The 19,540-nt window shown below is 40.6% G+C and overlaps 1 protein-coding gene across 1 annotated transcript; it reads right to left on the minus strand.

The window, feature by feature from the left end:
• Nucleotides 1-366: 366 nt before the first annotated feature.
• hat1 (histone acetyltransferase 1) lies at nucleotides 367-17,789 on the minus strand. Its single transcript, XM_026145296.1, has 11 exons — nucleotides 17,700-17,789; nucleotides 16,248-16,319; nucleotides 16,041-16,116; nucleotides 12,382-12,502; nucleotides 6,616-6,792; nucleotides 6,345-6,466; nucleotides 5,648-5,752; nucleotides 5,174-5,280; nucleotides 4,478-4,629; nucleotides 3,440-3,556; nucleotides 367-673 (listed from the first exon to the last, which is right to left on the minus strand). Exons 1-11 carry the CDS (start codon nucleotides 17,704-17,706, stop codon nucleotides 503-505), a joined length of 1,227 nt encoding a protein of 408 aa, XP_026001081.1. The 5' UTR covers nucleotides 17,707-17,789; the 3' UTR covers nucleotides 367-502.
• Between the last annotated feature and the right edge of the window lie 1,751 nt (nucleotides 17,790-19,540).

Raw genomic sequence — 19,540 nt, forward strand, 5'->3', positions numbered from 1 at the left:
ACACACACACACACACACACACACACACACACACACACACACACACACACACACACACACACACACACACACACACACACACACACACACACACACACACAGGGAACTGTTCTGACAAAAGCTCTTAAAAAATGTCTATGATGGAAAAGAAGCAGGGTTTCTCTGCAGGACAGTGTACCTCTGATCACCTGTGAAATATTACGTGTCATTTCATGTCAAACGTTGTGATTTAAACACATGAAGCAAACAGGAAGTCTCTGCCCTTGGGCTGCACTACTCACCTCTACTGTATCAACACCAGCTGGGAAACAGAAAGGCCCTTTTCTACTACAGCCTATCACCAGCTACTATACATTTGTGACACTCTTCAATTAAAACAGTGATTTCTTTATTTGTTTTCCTTTTTTTGCTGCATCAAGAGGTCTTCTTCTTGGCTGCTGCAAAAAGCCTGTGGTAATGTGGGAGCGGGTACGCTCCAGGTCAGGAGCCTCTCACAGTCAGATCAGGCCTGTGATGCTAGCCTCTCAATGATTCTCCTGTAGTCCTCCACAACATCCTGGTAACTCTTCTCCAGCTCCTCGTGCTGTGTCTGAGTGTCCATCTGACTCATGTGGGACACCAGCTCCTCTGGCCGTAGGCACTTCCTCATCTTCGCCAGCTCCCTCTGATTCTTCTGCACAAAATAAATGACATAAATCAGTGGCTGAGGCCGCATGCATACAAATTCTTCTGATTTCAAATTTTGGCTCAAATGCTCTCCTGTGTCTTCAGCACATGTTGGATAAACACCTAAAGAAGTCTCTCTTGTCTTTTCAGCATAGTAGTTGCAGTTTTTTTGTCTTGTTTTTGATTAAAGACAAACTCTGTATAGAGGAAGAGTTTAAAGCTGCTGTCTGGCATAGAGAAGAAAGACTGCAGCCAGAAAGTCATCAGTTTAAAATGTTTACTTAGCATAATTTTTCTTTTAATTGGTTTATGAAAAGATTTGAGGGTTTTTTTTAACCCTCCAATACCAAAAAAGACTTAAACTTCAATGCACTGGAGTCTTTTTATATGAAAAACTGATTAAATATCAGAAAAATAACCTCCATTAAAGTCTTTGTATATGCTACTCTCTCATCTTTGGAGTCATCTCTTTATTCGGTCTTTATTGTGTAACACACATTCTTCTTTCAATGGCTTTAACATCATGGTTTTGACTGCATGGCTCGTTATTGGAAAGTTAGAGAATGAGTTACTCTCTAATAAAGGGTTCTTAGTGTACAGTAATCCATCAAACAGTGTCTGAAATCCTCCTCATGACAGAAGACGACGGCAGAAGTTTACAGTCGTTAAATAGCTCAAAAATGTGAACAATGGAGATCCATCAATCCATTTTCTCATAATTATGCGGGTCCGAGTTGTGGGGGCTTTACCAATTTCTGTCCTTCATCTACCCGGGGGCTGCCTACAGGTAAAATACACCTGAACCATCTCACCTAGAAGCAGGTCCTGCTTCTAGGTGAGATGGTTCTGCTGTAGGTTTACCTGATTGATACAAAACCCGTGAAGCATAGACTAGAGTCTTTACTCCAGGGATCTGGTCCTTTTTTTGTCTTTACTCTCTGAACTGTCCTGTCTAACAAAGGCAAACAACGTTCAAAAGAAAATTAAAAACAAAAAAACAAAAATAAAAAAAACAACATCTTAAATGCTAAGTAGCTTTTAAAGTTTAAAGATCTGTTACACATACTATACAACACAGAAATATACTTTAGGTTATTTTATACCTCTAGAGAATTAATAACCAGTGATTATCATTTATATGTCTTGACACTTGAAAAAGAAGTGAAATTGATCGCTGCTATTTCTGGACATGGGTGGTTAGATTAGATAATGAACATGCGACAGACACGTTGCAAACGCAGCATCAAACATAATAAATCAGACCACACACACGATGCCTTCCCCATCTCCAAACTCCAATTTAGTAATTTATTTTATTTCTGTATTTATTGGTAAATGGACTGGTTCTTATATATACACCGCTCTTCTACTTGACTTTATACAACGTGTGTCGTTCACATGTTCACACACACCTTAATAAAAGCACACTTTTTTCTATGTCTAAGTGCTTTCCAGCTAACATTATACACACAGTCTGATTTCTGATGAAGGCATCAGGAGGAATTCTCTTCCCCTTTGGCACGAAGACTAGAGCAGCAACACCCAACCTTCTAATAAGAAGATGACCTGCTTTCAGTCACCCTTGGGCAAAGGGTACACGGTGTTTGGGGATCTGTGTTATCAGCACACCTGTTAAAGGCTACAGTTTTTGTTTATCACACCGTAACGTCGTGTTGAAAAGTGTTATTGTGCATTTTCTCTTACATTGTGCAGTCTAATCGGCTGTGTGAAAAGCCTGCACACACGTGCATGCACACACAGTCGCTGGGGAATTGGCGGTAAGAGCAGAAATGCAAAATCCCCCTTCACGTTCACAGAGCAGCTCTGCCATTCAGCTAACTACATGCAAAATCTCCTCAGGGAAGGAAAATCTGGCTCTGCATCTGGCCACCAGATCCTTCGTTGCCACTCTCCCAAGGAATTCCTCCTTCCCACTTCGCCGCATAGGTCTTTTCCATGTCACATTCTGCCTTTTTTGAGACATGCGGTTGCCCTGATGACAGCAAAGTCTCTAATGGATAGTATGCAAAGCCTCAGCGAGCAGATCGGACATAAAATATCACAAGCCAAACAGGATGCAGGGAGTTATTCTGGTGCATAGACACAGCATTTCCCACTGACAAGAATCAAGACGCAGAATAACGGACATTTTCGATACTCTGTTCGCTCAGTCTCTCAAACCCCCCCCCCCCCCCTCCAAAAAAAAAAGTCCATCAAGAAACCATTTGATAAGAATCAAATGAAAAGGAGTGAATTCTGAATAGTAGCAGCTTTCTGACAAAGTGCTTTAAACACACTTTCATGAAAATTATTTCCTTCAAAGAAATGCAAATCCCGACTAATGACATGTGCCTGAATAGAAAAAAGCTCCAGCGGCAGCAAAACCACAGACGCCTGGTGCGCCCTATTGTGGCTGTAACAATGCGGCACTAGTATTCTATCAATTTTCACAGGACTGAAGATCAATTTTTCTGCTGTTTTAAAAGGTAACATAATAAACAGTGACAATACGGGGCTGTAAGCTGATCAAGTGTGTGCAGTACACGGGCCACTTTTCTTCCTACACTGAATAGCTATAATGTTATGCTAACAAAAGGTGGAAGACTGCACACTGGATTCCTGTTTGACAGCAGCAGAGACAAGTTGACATTCAGATTTATTCGAATGCACCGAGGAATCACTTTGAATGTCACTTTGCAGGCACTTTTTTGGACCCGCTCCACACTGACATGTAAAGTACACCACGGCGAAGCTGTGAAAATTAAAACCTCACCCTGTAGGGTCCGAACAGCCTCTTCTTCACCTCTAAGCGGTACTCTCTCGCTTTGTCTTCATCGCTCATGTCTGTCGCTCTGAGGCGTAGGATTTCATAAACTCGCCTGGCATGTTTCTGCAGACAATAAAAAAAACAAGATAATTATTTTCATTTAATTACTTTCAAAATAAATCATTACGCCTCAACAGGAGTCAAACACACTTCCCAGCTCAATGGCTACAGGAAGTCCTAAGCAGTTACGGGCAGGTTGTAAAAGAAAAAAACAGAAAAAACAAAAATATGATATGATATGCAGCAGCATCAAAGAACAGAGAACTGAGTAGCATTTAGAGCAAAGGAACAAAATGAGTTGCTACTATGCTATATACTATACTAGTATAGGCAGTATTTATGTATTTTTGGGAGGTCATTTCTCAGTAAGTAAATAAAGCGTGCAAACTGATTTGCTAACATTTGCAACCGTGCACATATTTAACAGCGGAAAAGAAAAAAAGCATATCTCAGTTTTTGTATTTGATACTGAAATGAACTGCCTGCGTCTGTGTTTGGAGCCCTATTCAACATATTGAATATTTATCTGATACTGGACTGTGGCGCAGCCGCTTTTAAGCTCCTCCCTCTTTTTAACGCAACTGTCTTCGGATTTGCTTCCACTGGCAAATAGAAGGTTTGTGCATGTGTCTGAGGCTGCTGTGTTCCCACACAGATCTGAGAGTAGAGAAAACCCCCAGAAACGGAGCATTTAGTGCAGTCTGAAGTGATGACTTGTACAACGCTGACCACATTATTTTAATATTTTTCCCATCCATTATTGTAAAAGTGCATATATGGCAGGAAACAGAGAATAGCAGGACTAAGGCACTAAACTCTGTGCTTTCAGAGACTTTTCCACACCTCTGGTAACAACAAATAAAATCTTTTTGGATCTCTGCTCTAAAAAAAGTAATAAACATAACAAAGGTCATCAAACCTTTTCTTCCTCACTAATAAAACTCAATTTTGCAAACCTATCACAGCTGCACCCTCATACGGCACCTTGTTAATTTTCAGCTTGTCTTGCGCCTCTTTGATCATGTCAGCTGAGAAGCCGAGGTGCAGCTTGTCTACAGCGAAGGATGGCAGGCCCTGACAAAGCTTCACCAGCACGTAGTCTCTCAGCTTCACATAGTTCTCAGAGGGGTCTTCAGCTGTGAACAGACAAAAACCACAATAAGACTCAAATGAGCTGATGGTGTTAATCTGATTTTTCAACACCCCTGACACAGATGGCCTGGTTCAATCCCAGTGTGTTAAGATAGAGGAGGAGTGAAAGAAACAACAATATACTTCACACCTTGGAACTTTTCAAAGTAGAAATATGGCAAAAAACCAGAGGAACTGTTAGCAGGAACCCTTCTTCCTATTCACTGCTAAACTTTTAAGTTCTGTCTTGAATAGGTTTTCATTCTGAAAAGAAAAGGCTGGGATGCCTCTTTAGTATTCACCCTCCATCTCCATGCAAAGCATCTATTTCGATCCAACTAGTTTCAATAGAGCACATTCTGGTATACGAGCCAGCCCTCCAAATTAACTCACCGTCTGGATCCACCAACTGCAGAGAAAAATCGTTTAAACTGTTCGTGGGTGACGCCTGGATCTTAGATTAAATGTTTATCCCACCTTCTTCAACATAGTAATTGCGTTTTAAAGGGGGGGGGGGGATAAATAAATAAAAATAAGTAAGATGCTCACCTGTGATGTCTTGCACTTTGGGCAAGCTGCAATAAAATCTGTGTACTGCCTCCAGAAGCTGAGCTCCGTGACCTTCTCCTTGGAACGGAGGCAGGATCAGCATTTGGCTGTTTAGTTAAAGGTCAGACACAGACACAAATATAAATGCCAAAAAAAGGAAAAGAAAACAAGAAGAAAACAGGTTTCTTCAGAATTTGTTGTTTTTCTCAGCAGGAGCAGATTCGCTTTGATTGAAAGCAGAAAATAATACACGGATCCATCAATGCAACAAATCAAATCAAATCAAAAGCTTATCTATAAAGTTGTTTTCAGATACAAATCACCCTGGTTTGGTACTGAAACAAAATCTGGTTGAATAGTTGGCTATATAAGCCAGTAATTTGGGCTCTTTGGGAAGAGGATAAAGAAATGTATAATTTTCCACTCCTTTCTCGTACAAAAGAATGGGAAGGCACGTGCTGCCCCGGCAATTACCTTACACGTGGTCGGGTTTTGTCTGGGTATACGTAGTAATTATAAACTGTCATGTAGCCAACAGTTGCGTAGAGAGTCTCCCCATCTTTATTGTACTTTTCAAATCTGCAGATAAAACACAAAGGAAAACAGGTCAATTACAGGCACACTCCCATGCAGTGTCCATTTTAGCCTCTCTGTTCCCGTGCCCACCCCTGACCCCCCTGACATCAGCACGTTGGAGCAGCCAGCGCCGCGATTGGTACACCTGCTGCAACCTGAATACATTATGCACTTAATTGGAGTACTGCAACTTAGAGGAAGAGAAGAGGTTGGAGGACGGACTGAGCTCCTCAAACTCACTTCAGCCCATTTTCCCCATTGTAACCATTAATAGGTGCCAGGGTAAAGAAAACACTGGCAGAGGCTCTTTTTACTGTTAAGACATTGTTCAGTATTTCAAAAGACAACAGTATTCAATTCAGCTCTTGCCCCTGAAAAATCTGAAAAGGCCTTCTGGCACAAAGGAAGCTCTTGCCTGATCAACAATTCTCCTACCGGGGGGAAATATAATCAAACTGGCATGGTAATTGGTCACAAGCGCCTCAAAGGGGGGCTTTGTTTTTCAATGACACAATAAAAGCTGCGGGCTAGAGTTCTGTGTGCGTGCGTGCGTTGTGTGTGCGGGGGGTTGATGTCAATTAAGGAGGGCACTCACACAAGAAAGAAGTCCCAACGATCGTCGTCTGCGTCAATGAAACTGGCAGTCTCTATGAACCACATGAGGAAGGTCTGCAAGCGCTCGTGGTACTCCCGGAATCCCGGGCAGGTAACCTCAGCCTGTGGGGGCGAATGCAGCGAAAATAAGAGGGTTTAAATCTCATCTGCATCGCTGTGATGCAAAACTATCCGCCAGATGAAAAAGCAAGCTGATTTTAAAACCTAAAAGGCTTTGCGGGTTTGCTTTGATGACTTTTTTGGTCCCCCACCTTGTGAATCTGGTACGTGAGTTCTCCTGCCTCCTCGCTGTGGACCGTGTACGTGTGAAGCAGGGTGCCGAAGGGCTTGAAATTGGCCTCCTTCTCCAGCAGTGAGATGAAGTCATCGGTGTTGCAGGTGAACCCAGCAGGAATAATTTCCCGAATTTTCCCCTCGACGTCATCAGCCTGGAGAAAGAAAAAAAAAAACCCCAAAAACAATAAAACACAAGGTGAACACATTTAGCGATTCAACACCTAATCTCGCCTATCTCTGCATCTTTCCCGTATTTATACATATATGTATATATTGGCGCTAAACCAGAGTGGTGTCGTTTATGTAGCTGAATAATCATAAAACTTCAGGAAAAAGTTGACGTCTACAAACACGTCGAGGGTTTCGAGTTTGATCCTAGGGGACTTTTCCGAGTGGTAATTTTTGTCGTTGAAAAAGAGTGCAATATATCCCGCAAACTCCAACCGGGAGCATACGTGTTTGGCGCCAATGAAAAGAAAACCATTAGGCAATTAAAACTGTCAGCTGAGCAGACCACAGCAGCACCCTCCTCCCTCCCGCCCCTCCACGATGAAAAGCCCACTTAAATCAGTACATTTACTACTTATGTTAAACCATGAATATGTGATGAAGTTGCCACAATAAACGCATTTCTGCTTCTCACTGGGAAATAAAATCTTATGAATTGATCTCAACTTAACAAACCTTTGGGCATCCATAATAGAGGCCTCTCCTCTAATCCTGCCAAGTGAACCCAATCAAATGAATTTGCCCCTGCGTTTTCAAAGAGCCTCCGAGACAAAGAGGTCCTACCCTTGGACTTTTTACTCAGTGCAACGTGTGGTTAGTTCAGCTGTAATGTTTGCATTGTATCCATTTCCACAAGGATTGACATGAGAACACTTTGCTAAGCAGCCCTTTCACACCATTTACATGTGTGATGGGCATTATTTCAGCACAGAGACCCTTGCTGCTCAGCATTGAAAACTGGGAAATGAAGAAGGTCTGAGCAAAATGCACTACAAAAGGCTAATACAACATACTGCTAATTCCCCCCTTTCAGACATCAGCTAATATCTAACTGGAAGTAATGCACCTGCAGCTGAATGCCTCTTAGCCATTGTAATTGTTCGGCCACATTTCTAGGGAACAAGGACCACACTTAAAAGGCCATGGACAAACAAGTCTCTTTGTGCTGGCCACTCTCTTACATACTAGACACTAAATTGCACAGCCTTCCAGAATAGATGCTTTAGTTTGGCATGAATATAACTTAATAATGTTCCTTTAGAACACTTTGTTAATGTCTTTGATTTCTAACAAGAAGCACAAAGGGAGCACAAACCACCTAATTTGTTGTGTCGGCATTATTCCATCTCTTTAATCCAATCCTGAGGCCGTGCCACGCTGAACATTTGCAGTCATTTTTCTGTTTACAGTCAAAGTGTTACACATTAACGTGGATTATGAGGCTAATATAAAACTATTAGAGGTATTCAGCAATTTCCTATAGTTACCAGCCTGCGTGGAATAAACATCTGGTACTACATTTGTTTTTCTTCTGGGAAAAGTCCAGCAGTATGGCGGGTGGGGGGTGTGGGGGGGGTTTGGACTGATTTAAAGGGGAGAAAGGTGAGTTTTGATCAGTCTTGTATCAGCGTGGCAGCTGCATCAACTCCATCTCAGCCTCCCCTCGTTTCTCACCAGCTGCACCGCACCCCGACCGTCCACACGCACTCAGAGACAAACACTCTTCAGATGCAGCCTGAACTCTGCTGCTCCCCTCGCACTCTGCCTCTACACCAGCTGCACTCAAACCCTTAACAAGGTGAACACTCAGGGGTCAACACCAAGTAGAGGCACACACACTGCCATCACATTTCACGTCTGAATATCGGCTTTAAAAAACAGGTAATGGCTGTCTTTTACCTTTAAAAAACGTAAATTGGTTGCCTTTTTTTTGGGGGGGGGGGGGGGATTTGCCTGAGAGGAAAGAAATCATGTCTGTATATTCCATATGAGGTTATTTATAATTTCACCGCATGCACAGACACACCAAACTAAGTTATACCAGCACTTCCACTACCACCAGTTGAAGGCCACATTGTCCAGTAGCGAAGCCCCCCTGCTGCTTGCAGACAAGACAGATGTCCCCCAGTTGAATCATTTGACCTCAGTAGGGGCCCTTGCTAATTCTGGTATTCATTTTGCATGTTTGACAGCGTGAGGAAATATTCAAAGCTGCCAGTGGCCTTTTGTGAAGTCTCAGAGGAAGAAGAGAACCCAGGACAAGCATTTCGCTTTACTGTCCGCTTTTGTCCAAATACTGGCTGTTCATATGTAAATAACTCTGACTGGCAATTAAAAAAAAAGGGAAAAAGAAAAAGAAATGGCAGGAAACTTTACATACTAAGCAGACGAGAGTTAAAATTAACTATAAAGTCATCAGCAGCCGTCGTTAGATAAAACAAGCATCTCCTTTTTTGATACGTTTACACACATTCGGCCTCAAGGAGCTCAACTGTCACTAACTCGAGCAATAATTCACTCCTACAAATACGTGTACGATATATCCAACCGGGTCACATTACTCCCCCTGCTGATTCCATTACAGAAAGCTCTAAAAATCAATGCCTCGTGTTGGACCCCCGCTTATACAACCATTCTCTTCAGAGGGAGGAGTGGGATTAGCGCAGACACACAGGGGACCGTGGTGTGATGAGATTTAGTCTAACAAAACAGGAGATCTCTAACTGGAATAATGTCACGCTCTCCCCTCCGGGAGAGGCTGCGAGGGCCCTCTGTTAAAGCGCCTTAGGTTTATCTGCTTCCCTTAAAGTGTAATCGATCGCACAATTAGGGAGGAAACGCCTCAGGGAAGCTGCCTCGTGTTGGTCTATGAAAATTACAGCCTGATTTGTTAAAAAGTTCAGATTAATAAGGACATCTTTTGTGCCATACTTTGATATGTTGAGCTGTTTTTTTGATATGTTTTGACAAATAAAATAAAATCCTGTTCCATTTACGCTTTTCCCGTCACCTGCTGTTAGTTCAAAACACACAAATTATACGTGACACGGGGTATCGAATCTAACATTCGCAAAACTACTGTCAAAAATACAATACATGTCTCCCCCCCTTCTCAGATTAACAGAAATGCGTCGTAGGCGCTTCAGATCTTTTACACAGTTTTCTACTGTTTACCAAAGTGGATTCAGAGAGGAGCTGAGTTGACTTGTTTGTTTACAGAGGAAATTTAGGACTCTTTTAAGACGCTCGTAAGACAGCTTTAAATTTAAGACTATGTGTGATGGAAGCAGGCATCACAAATTAAACTAGAATCTAAATACAGGAAGGTGAAATCAAAGTTAACTTCGAGACGAAGTTGCAGTTTCAGCTATTTGTTTTTGCTATTTCAAAAAATGATAAACTTGTATGAATAAACTGCGAATGTGTATCCTTTTCAAAAATTGAACTGAAAGAATCAGTTTGAATTTGATGACGTCATCTAGTTTTGTTCAAATAAAAATACAGTTGTTGTTCGACACGATGTCCCAGGCTGGCAGCCTGGCTAGCAACACCTTCCTCTTTATCATTATCAGAGTTTCCATCAGTGGACTGCAAGCCTAGCTGGTCATAAAGTGACCCAGTGAAAGCCTAACGCACAGAGGCTTTTTCTTTTATTTCTTTTTACATTTTTTTTGCATAAAATGTAACTAATGCGTCTTATCAGGTAACTGTTACTGTTAAAGGACAGATCAAACTGTCCTTTCAGGCTGTAAGCAGTTTTGTACCACACCCACCCAACATGCTAAAGTGTGATTACCGCGTTAGCGTGTTCACATCCACCCAAACGAACCGGACCGATTCAAACGGTATACAGTGTTAATTTTAACAGCAAACTTTGATTTTGTTTTAGTCAAATTTTAGTTACCTAAGCTGTTCTACTTTTAGTCTCGATTTAGATGAGTGTAAGATTATAGCGGACTAAATCAACAACAATTGAGCCACATGGTTTATGAAGATTCTTATTGTAGGTGACATCAAATGCAAAACATTTCCATATGTCTACTCTCCTCCTCCCGGGTGTTGACATTGTGTCGTGCTTCCATGAAACAGGGAGCATGGGAGGTAGCAGTACCCACCCTGTTTGTATGGGGGAAATCAAATGTGCACATCAAACCTTACTGCACAAGATTACTTCGACTCAAAGTGTTTTTGTTGAGTGATTGTGTATACAGTTTACAAAAAGGAAAAAGAATGGAAACGCAAAAACTGGTTACATTGAATAGAGAGCAGAACTTCTCACGTTAGAGCATAGGCAAAAGAAAAGTTAACAAAACACCACAACCCGGAAGGGGTGATTGATACTAACAAGACCTTTCATTACAAACCACACAGAAGTTAGCTGCAACATCACTGAGCTTCACATTCCCATTAACACAGACACACATCAGACCTCTACGGAATAAGCAAATCTGTTAGTCAGCAGGAACATCCTTAAATTCAAGGTTAGAGAAGTTTGACAGAAGAAGACCCCAGATTTTATCATATGTGCCCTTTTGGTTCTGGATGGAGCAGTGGATCTTTTCAAGACTGAGACACGACATAAGATCAGCAAGCCACTGAACATGGGTGGGCGGGGCAGTGGCCTTCCACCTCATCAAAATGGCACACCTAGCCAGGAGGGAACCAAAGGACAGCACCCGACATTGTGCGCCGGCAACATACTTATCATCCTCACCCACTGTACCAAAGAGAGCAAGTAGGGGGTTGAGAGCCAGTTTCAGGCCTTGTTCAAAGTTTAGAAAACGGATAAGATTGGCAAGATTACTTCTGATTGGATCAATTCCAAACTTGTCCTGCCTTTCCACACAATTCAATTAGTTGTGATTGGACCTCGTCTCTCCTGAACATTTCCACCTTGCTTTTAATTCAGTGACAAAATTGTGTGTGTGTGTGTGTGTGTGTGTGTGTGTGTGTGTGTGTGTGTGTGTGTGTGTGTGTGTGTGTGTGTGTGTGAGAGAGAGAGAAAGACATTTATCACCTCCGCACTAGACTTCCATTAGCTCAGTCGGCTTGTTTGTACACTTGAGCTGGATTAAGCTGAACATAGCGTTTAGTACCCCCCCCCCAAAGTTTTGGATCAGTACACTGAGCTGACTTGATTTGGACATTAAAAACATCTCTGGTTAATTGTTACTAGATGTTGTAGCATGTTTGTTTACAGTGCTGTGTATTACATCGGTATGACTGGACTCCACTCACACAGTTGTACCAGACAAGCATATTCTTACGCAGACACAGGGTAACACGAGTTTCTCACTGATTATCTACCACCTGATGAATGAAATTCAAACTTTTAGCAGCTGGTATTTAGCATGTAGAAACTTTGTAACAAAAATTTTTTTTTAAATAAAGCAAGACTGTGTTGATGCAGGCGTCATGACTCAACAACACTTACACAATAAATGACTAAGTGAAAAATCCACTCTCGGGCTAGACTGTGTTTTACATAATTATTAAAAGCACAATAGAGCAGTTTTTGGAAAGAAAAACACTACTTTTCAGCAGGAGGCAAAGTTTTGTCATCTTTTCTTCATATTCAAGTATTATTTTTATGTTTATGTCTATACTGGCGGCCTCTGATTGTGATAAACAGTGAGCAGAACACAGGTATCTATTGTCTATTGTCCCCACGATAACACAACAAAGAGGCTGATGCAAGTATGATAAAAGAACGGCATAAAGAAATGACTTACCTCCACACAGTCGAACGTCTCTGTGACTTTTGAGGTATATTTCACTTTGAAGAGGGTACTCAGGTTCCCCGCGGCGTAGAAGAGCTGAATCTGAAGACCTTTGTAGCCAAAAGCAACCTCACTGCACAGAAAGTGACTGAAATTACTAAAAATCCAAACAAGATTACAAAAAGTCGGGCAGTGATTTGTAAAAAGGACTGCTTTGTGTAATGTTCAGAGGGACAATAACGAACATCAATTATTCCCATTACATAAAAACAAATATACACCTGGAGTTTATAATAAATGCTTATCACAGGTCACTTATTTCGCTGTGCTGCATTGTTTCGTTCATCGTTATATCACTGGCAGTTTATGACAAAATAGATTCATCATTATGCAACTGTGATTAAGGTTTACTAGCAATTACGCTTGCCGAAATAATTAATGCCCCAATTACAGAGTTCCCTTTGAGCTGATTGCAGCAAGTGCAAAAATAACCAATCCTAGTTTTGACTAATTTGGAAATGCAATTTAGAAACGTTAACGACGTGCTACTGTAAGTCTATGCGCCGACACAGGTGTCACTGCCAATAATGCAGTGTTGCTCCGGTTCAGTGCCTCTTTTGTGCATCACATTACAGTAATTTCGCAGCTCTACAATAACATGCAAGACCAATTATCATTTATGTTCGCACATTATGTTCCTTTCTGTGAATCCGACACTGGAAACATCACTGTGTGCTGTCCATCAGGAAGAATCACATAAAAAGATCACGTATATTATTTTTAAAACTTTCTGTCAGTGACGCAACAGCAAAGTTTTCTGCTAGTCATTAATAAAATCAGTTAACTGACTAAAACTAGGGGGGGTGGGGATGTGTTACCTTAAAATGCAAGTAAAAATCCTTAATCAAACCACTGGTGTGGGCAGTTTAAATGTGGAGTAACTCATGCACTCCAGGGGCCACTTATCAGACCGAATCACACTTCATAAACCCTGACAGGGGCAAAGAAAATGTGCAAGGCTCAGGACCTTTACTATTACAACTGTATGGAGACACATTTGAGTCTTATAATGAAGATGCCAGAGGCTTTAAAATAAATTAGCCTATCAACATTACTAATAGGTGAAAATGATTCAAATCTTTAGCTATGTGACGACTCTGCAGTGGGCCATTTATGATTAATTGGTACTTCATTTTTGCATTGTCATAACATTTAACATCACTAATAGCATGCTTTGTTGCATTTCTGAAATGACTGAACTATTTATCATTCTTATTATCAACAAAGGAGAACCACTGTGACGTGGATGTATATACAGGCTGACTTTGAATTGGCATGTCCATAAAAATACGCAGGGCCCTGAGTCTTGCAGTGTTTTTGCAAATTAATCATCATAAAAGTAGCCCACTTTGATATTGATTAATACATACAGCATGTAAGACTGGATGTCTGGTAAAGTTTACTGCCACTTTTATGGCTCAGTCTTTTAAAGTATATATGGAAAGAGGTATATTTTAGTGCAGCATGTGAAGTCTGATGCTCCGAAACTTATCACCATCTGTGAAATGCCTTAGTCCAATAACATCTCCTGAGCTGCTGTCAAACTAGCAGCAGTAGTGAAGTTGTAGATCAGATCCATTTCTTCTGCAACAGAACCACTCGCACAACCATGAACAAGCAGATGGATGGATCCAGTTCTTAACACTGGTTTTGCTCTGCTGTACTTCTGAAACTGTTCCCTTTCCTGAATTTTGGATGTAGACAGTCATGATGTAGACACTGATCCTAATGTTTAGCAGGGTTATAAACTTGCAACTTTGTTATCTGGTGTTTTGCTGCCTCTCTGCAACAATGTCCTGGATTCAGACCCACTACTGGTTGAGGCCTGTCTGTGTGGATTTTGTGTATTCTCCCTCTGCTTGCACGGGTTTCCTCAGGCACACCAGCTTCTTCCATAAGTGCTGGGTTAACTAGCAAATAAAAAATGCCCATTGGTGTGAATACAAGCTTTAATTGTTTTCTGTCTCTATGCTTTGTGATTGATTGGTGGCTTGTCCCAGACGAACAATGTCTCTCAACTACCACGAGCTGTGATTTGCTTTAGGCCACCCCTGTGTTTGCTTCCAGTCAGACTAAGAGACAAGCGTGCGATATGACTCTTGTAAAAATATTTACTTTGAAAAATGGTTAAAAGGCAAAGTTATTATGACTTCTAGAAGCACAACATCAAAGTGTGTCAGTTTTAAATAAACTGGGATAAAGTTTTAGTAGATCTAATCTTGCCGCAGCTTGCAGAGCTTTGAACAAATCAATTCTAGGGAGGCAGCCAGTTTACACTGCTCAAAAAATATTATAGGAACACTTAATCACAATATAAAACAAACTCTGTTAAACTTCGGGGAGACTGATCTGTCCAGTTATGAAGCAGAAATGATTGTGACTCCATTTCACCTAAATCAGTGCAAGCTGAAGGGACTGGAGAGGCAACAAGAAGACAACCCCCAAAAAGGGAAATGGTTTTCCAGGTGGTGGCCACAAAACCGCCACTCTTTTCTAAGCCAACCTGTTCGATTTATCTCTAGTTTTGCTTTTTCCTGGTGTCCCTGTCACTACTGGTAGCATGAGATGGTACCGGCATTCCATTCATGTTACAGAAGCAGTTCAACTTCACCAGGATGGCACATCCATGCATAAGTGGAGGAGACAGGCTGCTACAAGAGCAGAGCTGGTACGGGCTGTAGAAGAGACTGTTATCTGCTCCTTTGCATGCAGCAGAACAAAGTGTCAGAATCTGGGACGGTTCTTTGGTAGGACCTGTGCTCACAGTCCAGCGCTGCGCAGCATTAGCAAGAGAACACCAGAAATCACTGATCATATGTAGCACAGTATCTGAATTTTGGACTCCCTAAAAAAAACTTGTATCATCATCAGCTTCAGAACTCCAGCATCATGCTTATTATACATCTAAAAATTTGCTGATTTCTTGCAGACTCTGTGTCAGAGATCAACCAGCCACCATTCAGCTCAAACAGCAGTAAACAGTTACAAGTCATTATATCACCAATAACTTCTGTGAAAGAATTACTTGTTCAAAAGATGTTGAAGGTGAGTTTAATTTGGGTGCTGTTATTAAATGAACTTGTTGGCCTAAAATCATCCATAATTTCCTCCTCATATTACTGCATTTGCAAGATTAATCTCCAAATTCATGCCACTTATAATTATTGCTTAAATCACAAAATGTAAACAGACAGTAACCACTACCAGTCAGCTCATGTATTGACTGTTTACTGCGTCTTAATTAAAGATTCATGAATATGTTTTCTTAAGGAGGCCAATTACTGTTAATGTCTTCAATACATCTTTATAAAGTCAACGCAGGAACCCAAAAGGAACGCTAGACTTTATAGCCAAAGAAAGACAAGCCAAGGGAAATGTATAGTGAAAAACAAAATTTATAGTCACACTGCTACAAGTATTGAGCCCTGTAGTTTTATTTTACTAAACTGTAAACTGACATAACACCTGAGTGATAAGAGGGCCTGAGAGCTGGATTTGAACAGACTTAGTAACTACCATTAAGGTGTCTGTCTAATTTTGTTTTTATGCATAGAAAAAACTGCATTTTTTAAACCTGATAACATTATGTTTGTATCATTATAAATACTCACTCGTCTCCAAAGACTTGGTGGCTGTACTCGGGGTGGAATGTGGTGCTGTCGTCGTCAACATCCTCTGGAAAGCGAACTGAGTGAAGGGGAAAAAAACATGTTCAATTAAAGTGTGAAATTAGGAAAATGTACCACAAAATGTTGGAAATGTATACACGCATTTATTCATTAACACAACATGGGAAATGAAGAAAAAACAAAACCTACCCAGCTTCAAGGATATAGCTTCATTGGTGTCACACTTGTACTCAGCCAGTTTCTTTTCCATGGTGTTTACATCTGGGGCAACACAGAGGAAACAAAGTATGTTAACAATTGTTCCATTTCACCCTGAGAATACAGCTGATCATCTGACTCCACCTCATCACATCACACCAACTCTGTCACACAAATCCACTGCATGTCCTCCTTCAGTACATCCATCAATCTACTTTGAGGTCTTCCTCTTTATCTCCTTGCCAGGCAGCTCCATCTTCAACATCCTTTGTCCAATGTATCTACTATCCCGCCTCTGCACATGTCCAAACCATCTCAGCCTCTCCAACTTCCTCCTGCCACAATCACCCCAAACACTCATCTCCACCTCTCTCGTACAATCTCTTCCTTCACGGAGTTCATCGCAAGTATTTAAACATCCACCTTCATGACCTCCACTCCTTCCAATCCATCTAACTCTTATTCACGTACACACACACGTATTCTGATTTGCTTCCACTGACTTTCATTCCTCTTTTCTCCACAGAACACCTCCAGCCTCTCCTCCACCTGCTCCCTACTCTCACTACGGATCATAATGTCATCTGCAAACATCATAGTCAGCAGGGACTTCTGCCTGTCCTAATTTCTCAACCTGTGGGTCACTACTGCAAACAGAGTTTGCTCAGTTTATCAAGAGGGAAATAAAAAGTGACAGGTTTTAGCTCCTCGCCACTTTCCACAAGGGCCACTGATGTGTAATAATGTAGTAAATTTAAATTTCATTATTACTTTTGCAGTTACAATAATGTCTAGTCGGCAGAATGAGGCTGGCCATTAGAGAGCCACTGCTCCAGCTTATGACTGATGATGTGAACAACCTCACCTGCCACCAAGAACCCTATTCTTGCAAACATCAACAGCTCTTTTAAACTCTGCCTCAAGCCCGACTTATACCTAACTGGACTATAGTTGTGCAACCCATGGACAAACAGAGATTTACCACGATGTAAAACTGTAGATTCTGTGCTCTGACCGGATGAGCTACTAGTGTGGTCCTATCAAATAAGCATGCCAGCCTCTTAGTTCAAAATATGTGTCAAGATGTTATATAAAGGCACGCAAACAGAATATAAACACTTGGTCAGCTACTCCACGTTACATAAAATGGTCTAAACTAACATTACATGCGCATCATCCCTCTATTCAAAGCCTATATTCAACCTGAAATCAAAGCCTTACAGAAGCACACAAGCATACAAACATTATCAGCTTGATAACGGGGTGCTAACGTTAGCAAACAGGCCAGCTGCTGCCTCCGAAATCTAACGTTGTGTTTTCGAAGACATCGCGAGCTGGTTTACAACTCCAGCGAGCTTAAAGCAGCACTGAAGTCCACCTGACAGTGAACAGCATTAAAACAAAGACAAGGAAACCCAACCTTAAAACGATTAGCGACCTTACCCGCCATTTCTGCACACTGTGTTGTACGTAGCAGTGTTGTCCCAAAAGACCCGCGGAATTAGTAGGACTTCCGGGTAAGCGTGTTTCCGTGACAACAGGATGTGGATTTTTTTTTTTTTTTTAGTAAAGTGTAAAAGAAATTAAAGCATTTAAAGTTTTTCTTTCACAAAATATCAACAATGTATTATAAGTTATTACAATATTTAAAACAGAATATCTAAAAACAGGATTAAACTAAAAGTTAAAAAAGTTACGATTACGTCGTTACACGCCAAATAAAAAACAAAACACTGAACTGAGATACGTTCATCGTTTCATCAAAGTGATTATCTGTTTTTTCTTTTTTTCTTAAAGGAACACTTTTCTGTTTTTTAGCTATTAACATGCTACACCGTATTGTAATTTCTCATAGCCCTTTTTTTCATAAACACTTGATGAACTTGATCAACAAGTGTGTCCATCCCTATAAAAAATAGAACTTTTGGCATTTTGCTGGACTGGAGCATTCATGTGTGTGTTAACTCATTTCCCAGGAGTGGACATTCTATTAAATTCAAACCAATTTCAGGCTTTGCAATGCTCAGGAAAACTGCAGAAAACCCAAGAGTTCCATCTCAGACTGTACAGGCCTCAGATAGTGTGTAAAATGTTAAACATAAGATATTTGGCCATAATGCACAGCACCCCATTTGGCTAAAACTAAACACACATGATATACACATATTTACCTTTACCAGAAAATTATTGCTTATGTAGCTGTTTCTACAAGCTATTGTATAATGGGGGTATTCTTTTCTTTTTCACATGATTGTACCTTAGAAAAATGCAGGACAAATACAAATGATAAGTAGTTATGTCACATATCTTTAAAATTTAGCAAATAATGATAATGAATGAAGGTAGCCTAACTTTATTATCACTAACTCCAATTATTTAAGTATGATATTAAAGCTGCATTACTCTAAGAGGCAAAGATATGATACTAATATTATTAAAATGACAAGAATGAGGTTTATTGACCAGACAGTTTTGACTTTCACCTATACAATTTCCCACTCAGATCAGTCACAAATCTTAATACTGAAATTTAGGTGGTTCAGATGTGTTATGTGATGACATATAAACAGAATTAGATGTTGATGTTTCAACATCTAAATATCTATCTAAATGTATTATGACTAAGAAAAAAAACAAAAGAAAGTATTATCAGAGTTATACTTGTCATGTGAAATAAGAGTAAAATCCAGTGGACTTAAACACCCAGTTAAAGGCATTTTTACTGAGTCAAGGCAGTAATGTGTTTAACTTAAATGTGTATTTTCATATTTTCTTTCTTCTTCAAAAAATAAAAAAAAATCCAGTAAAATGAAAGCCCGAGGGGAAATCATCCCACACCACATGCACAGCTGATTACTGTCATACAAATGTGGGGAAAACAGCACATTTTGGATAAAAGTCCAACATATTTGGACAGTGAAGTTGGTGAGAATAAAGAAAGTGGTTAGGTTAGACTACTGTGATATCTCAATGAAATAAACAGAAATTTACTCTCTAGGGGAAAGTGCAATTTTGAACATCCCTCTGAGCCCAGGTAATGTTGTGCTATCATCCCAGCCTAAGCTATTCTGTCCTGCAGGTGCACCAATGAATGACCTACCCAGTCATGTTTAAGCCACTGTAATTTTACCTCTACCACACTATCAGCACTAGATTATCCTTTTCCCTGAACAATACTATACCTTTTACAATCCTTAGGTAACAAATTGTGTCTGCATGGAGGCAATGCATGCTGCTTGATCTCTGAACCTCAAACTACAGTCATTTGGACTTTCCCCCCCCTT

Source organism: Astatotilapia calliptera, chromosome 16 (assembly GCF_900246225.1).
Source record: "Astatotilapia calliptera chromosome 16, fAstCal1.2, whole genome shotgun sequence".
NCBI classification, from domain to species: Eukaryota; Metazoa; Chordata; class Actinopteri; order Cichliformes; family Cichlidae; genus Astatotilapia; species Astatotilapia calliptera.

Bases quoted from the DNA above. Each gene is read 5' to 3' on its own strand.
- hat1 (XM_026145296.1), bottom strand. The intron at 5,753-6,344 runs GTGAGTGCCCTC...TTTTATCTGCAG, and splicing joins CGTTGGGACTTCTTTCTTGT to ATTTGAAAAGTACAATAAAG. The intron at 4,630-5,173 runs GTGAGCATCTTA...GTCTGTTCACAG, and splicing joins CAAAGTGCAAGACATCACAG to CTGAAGACCCCTCTGAGAAC.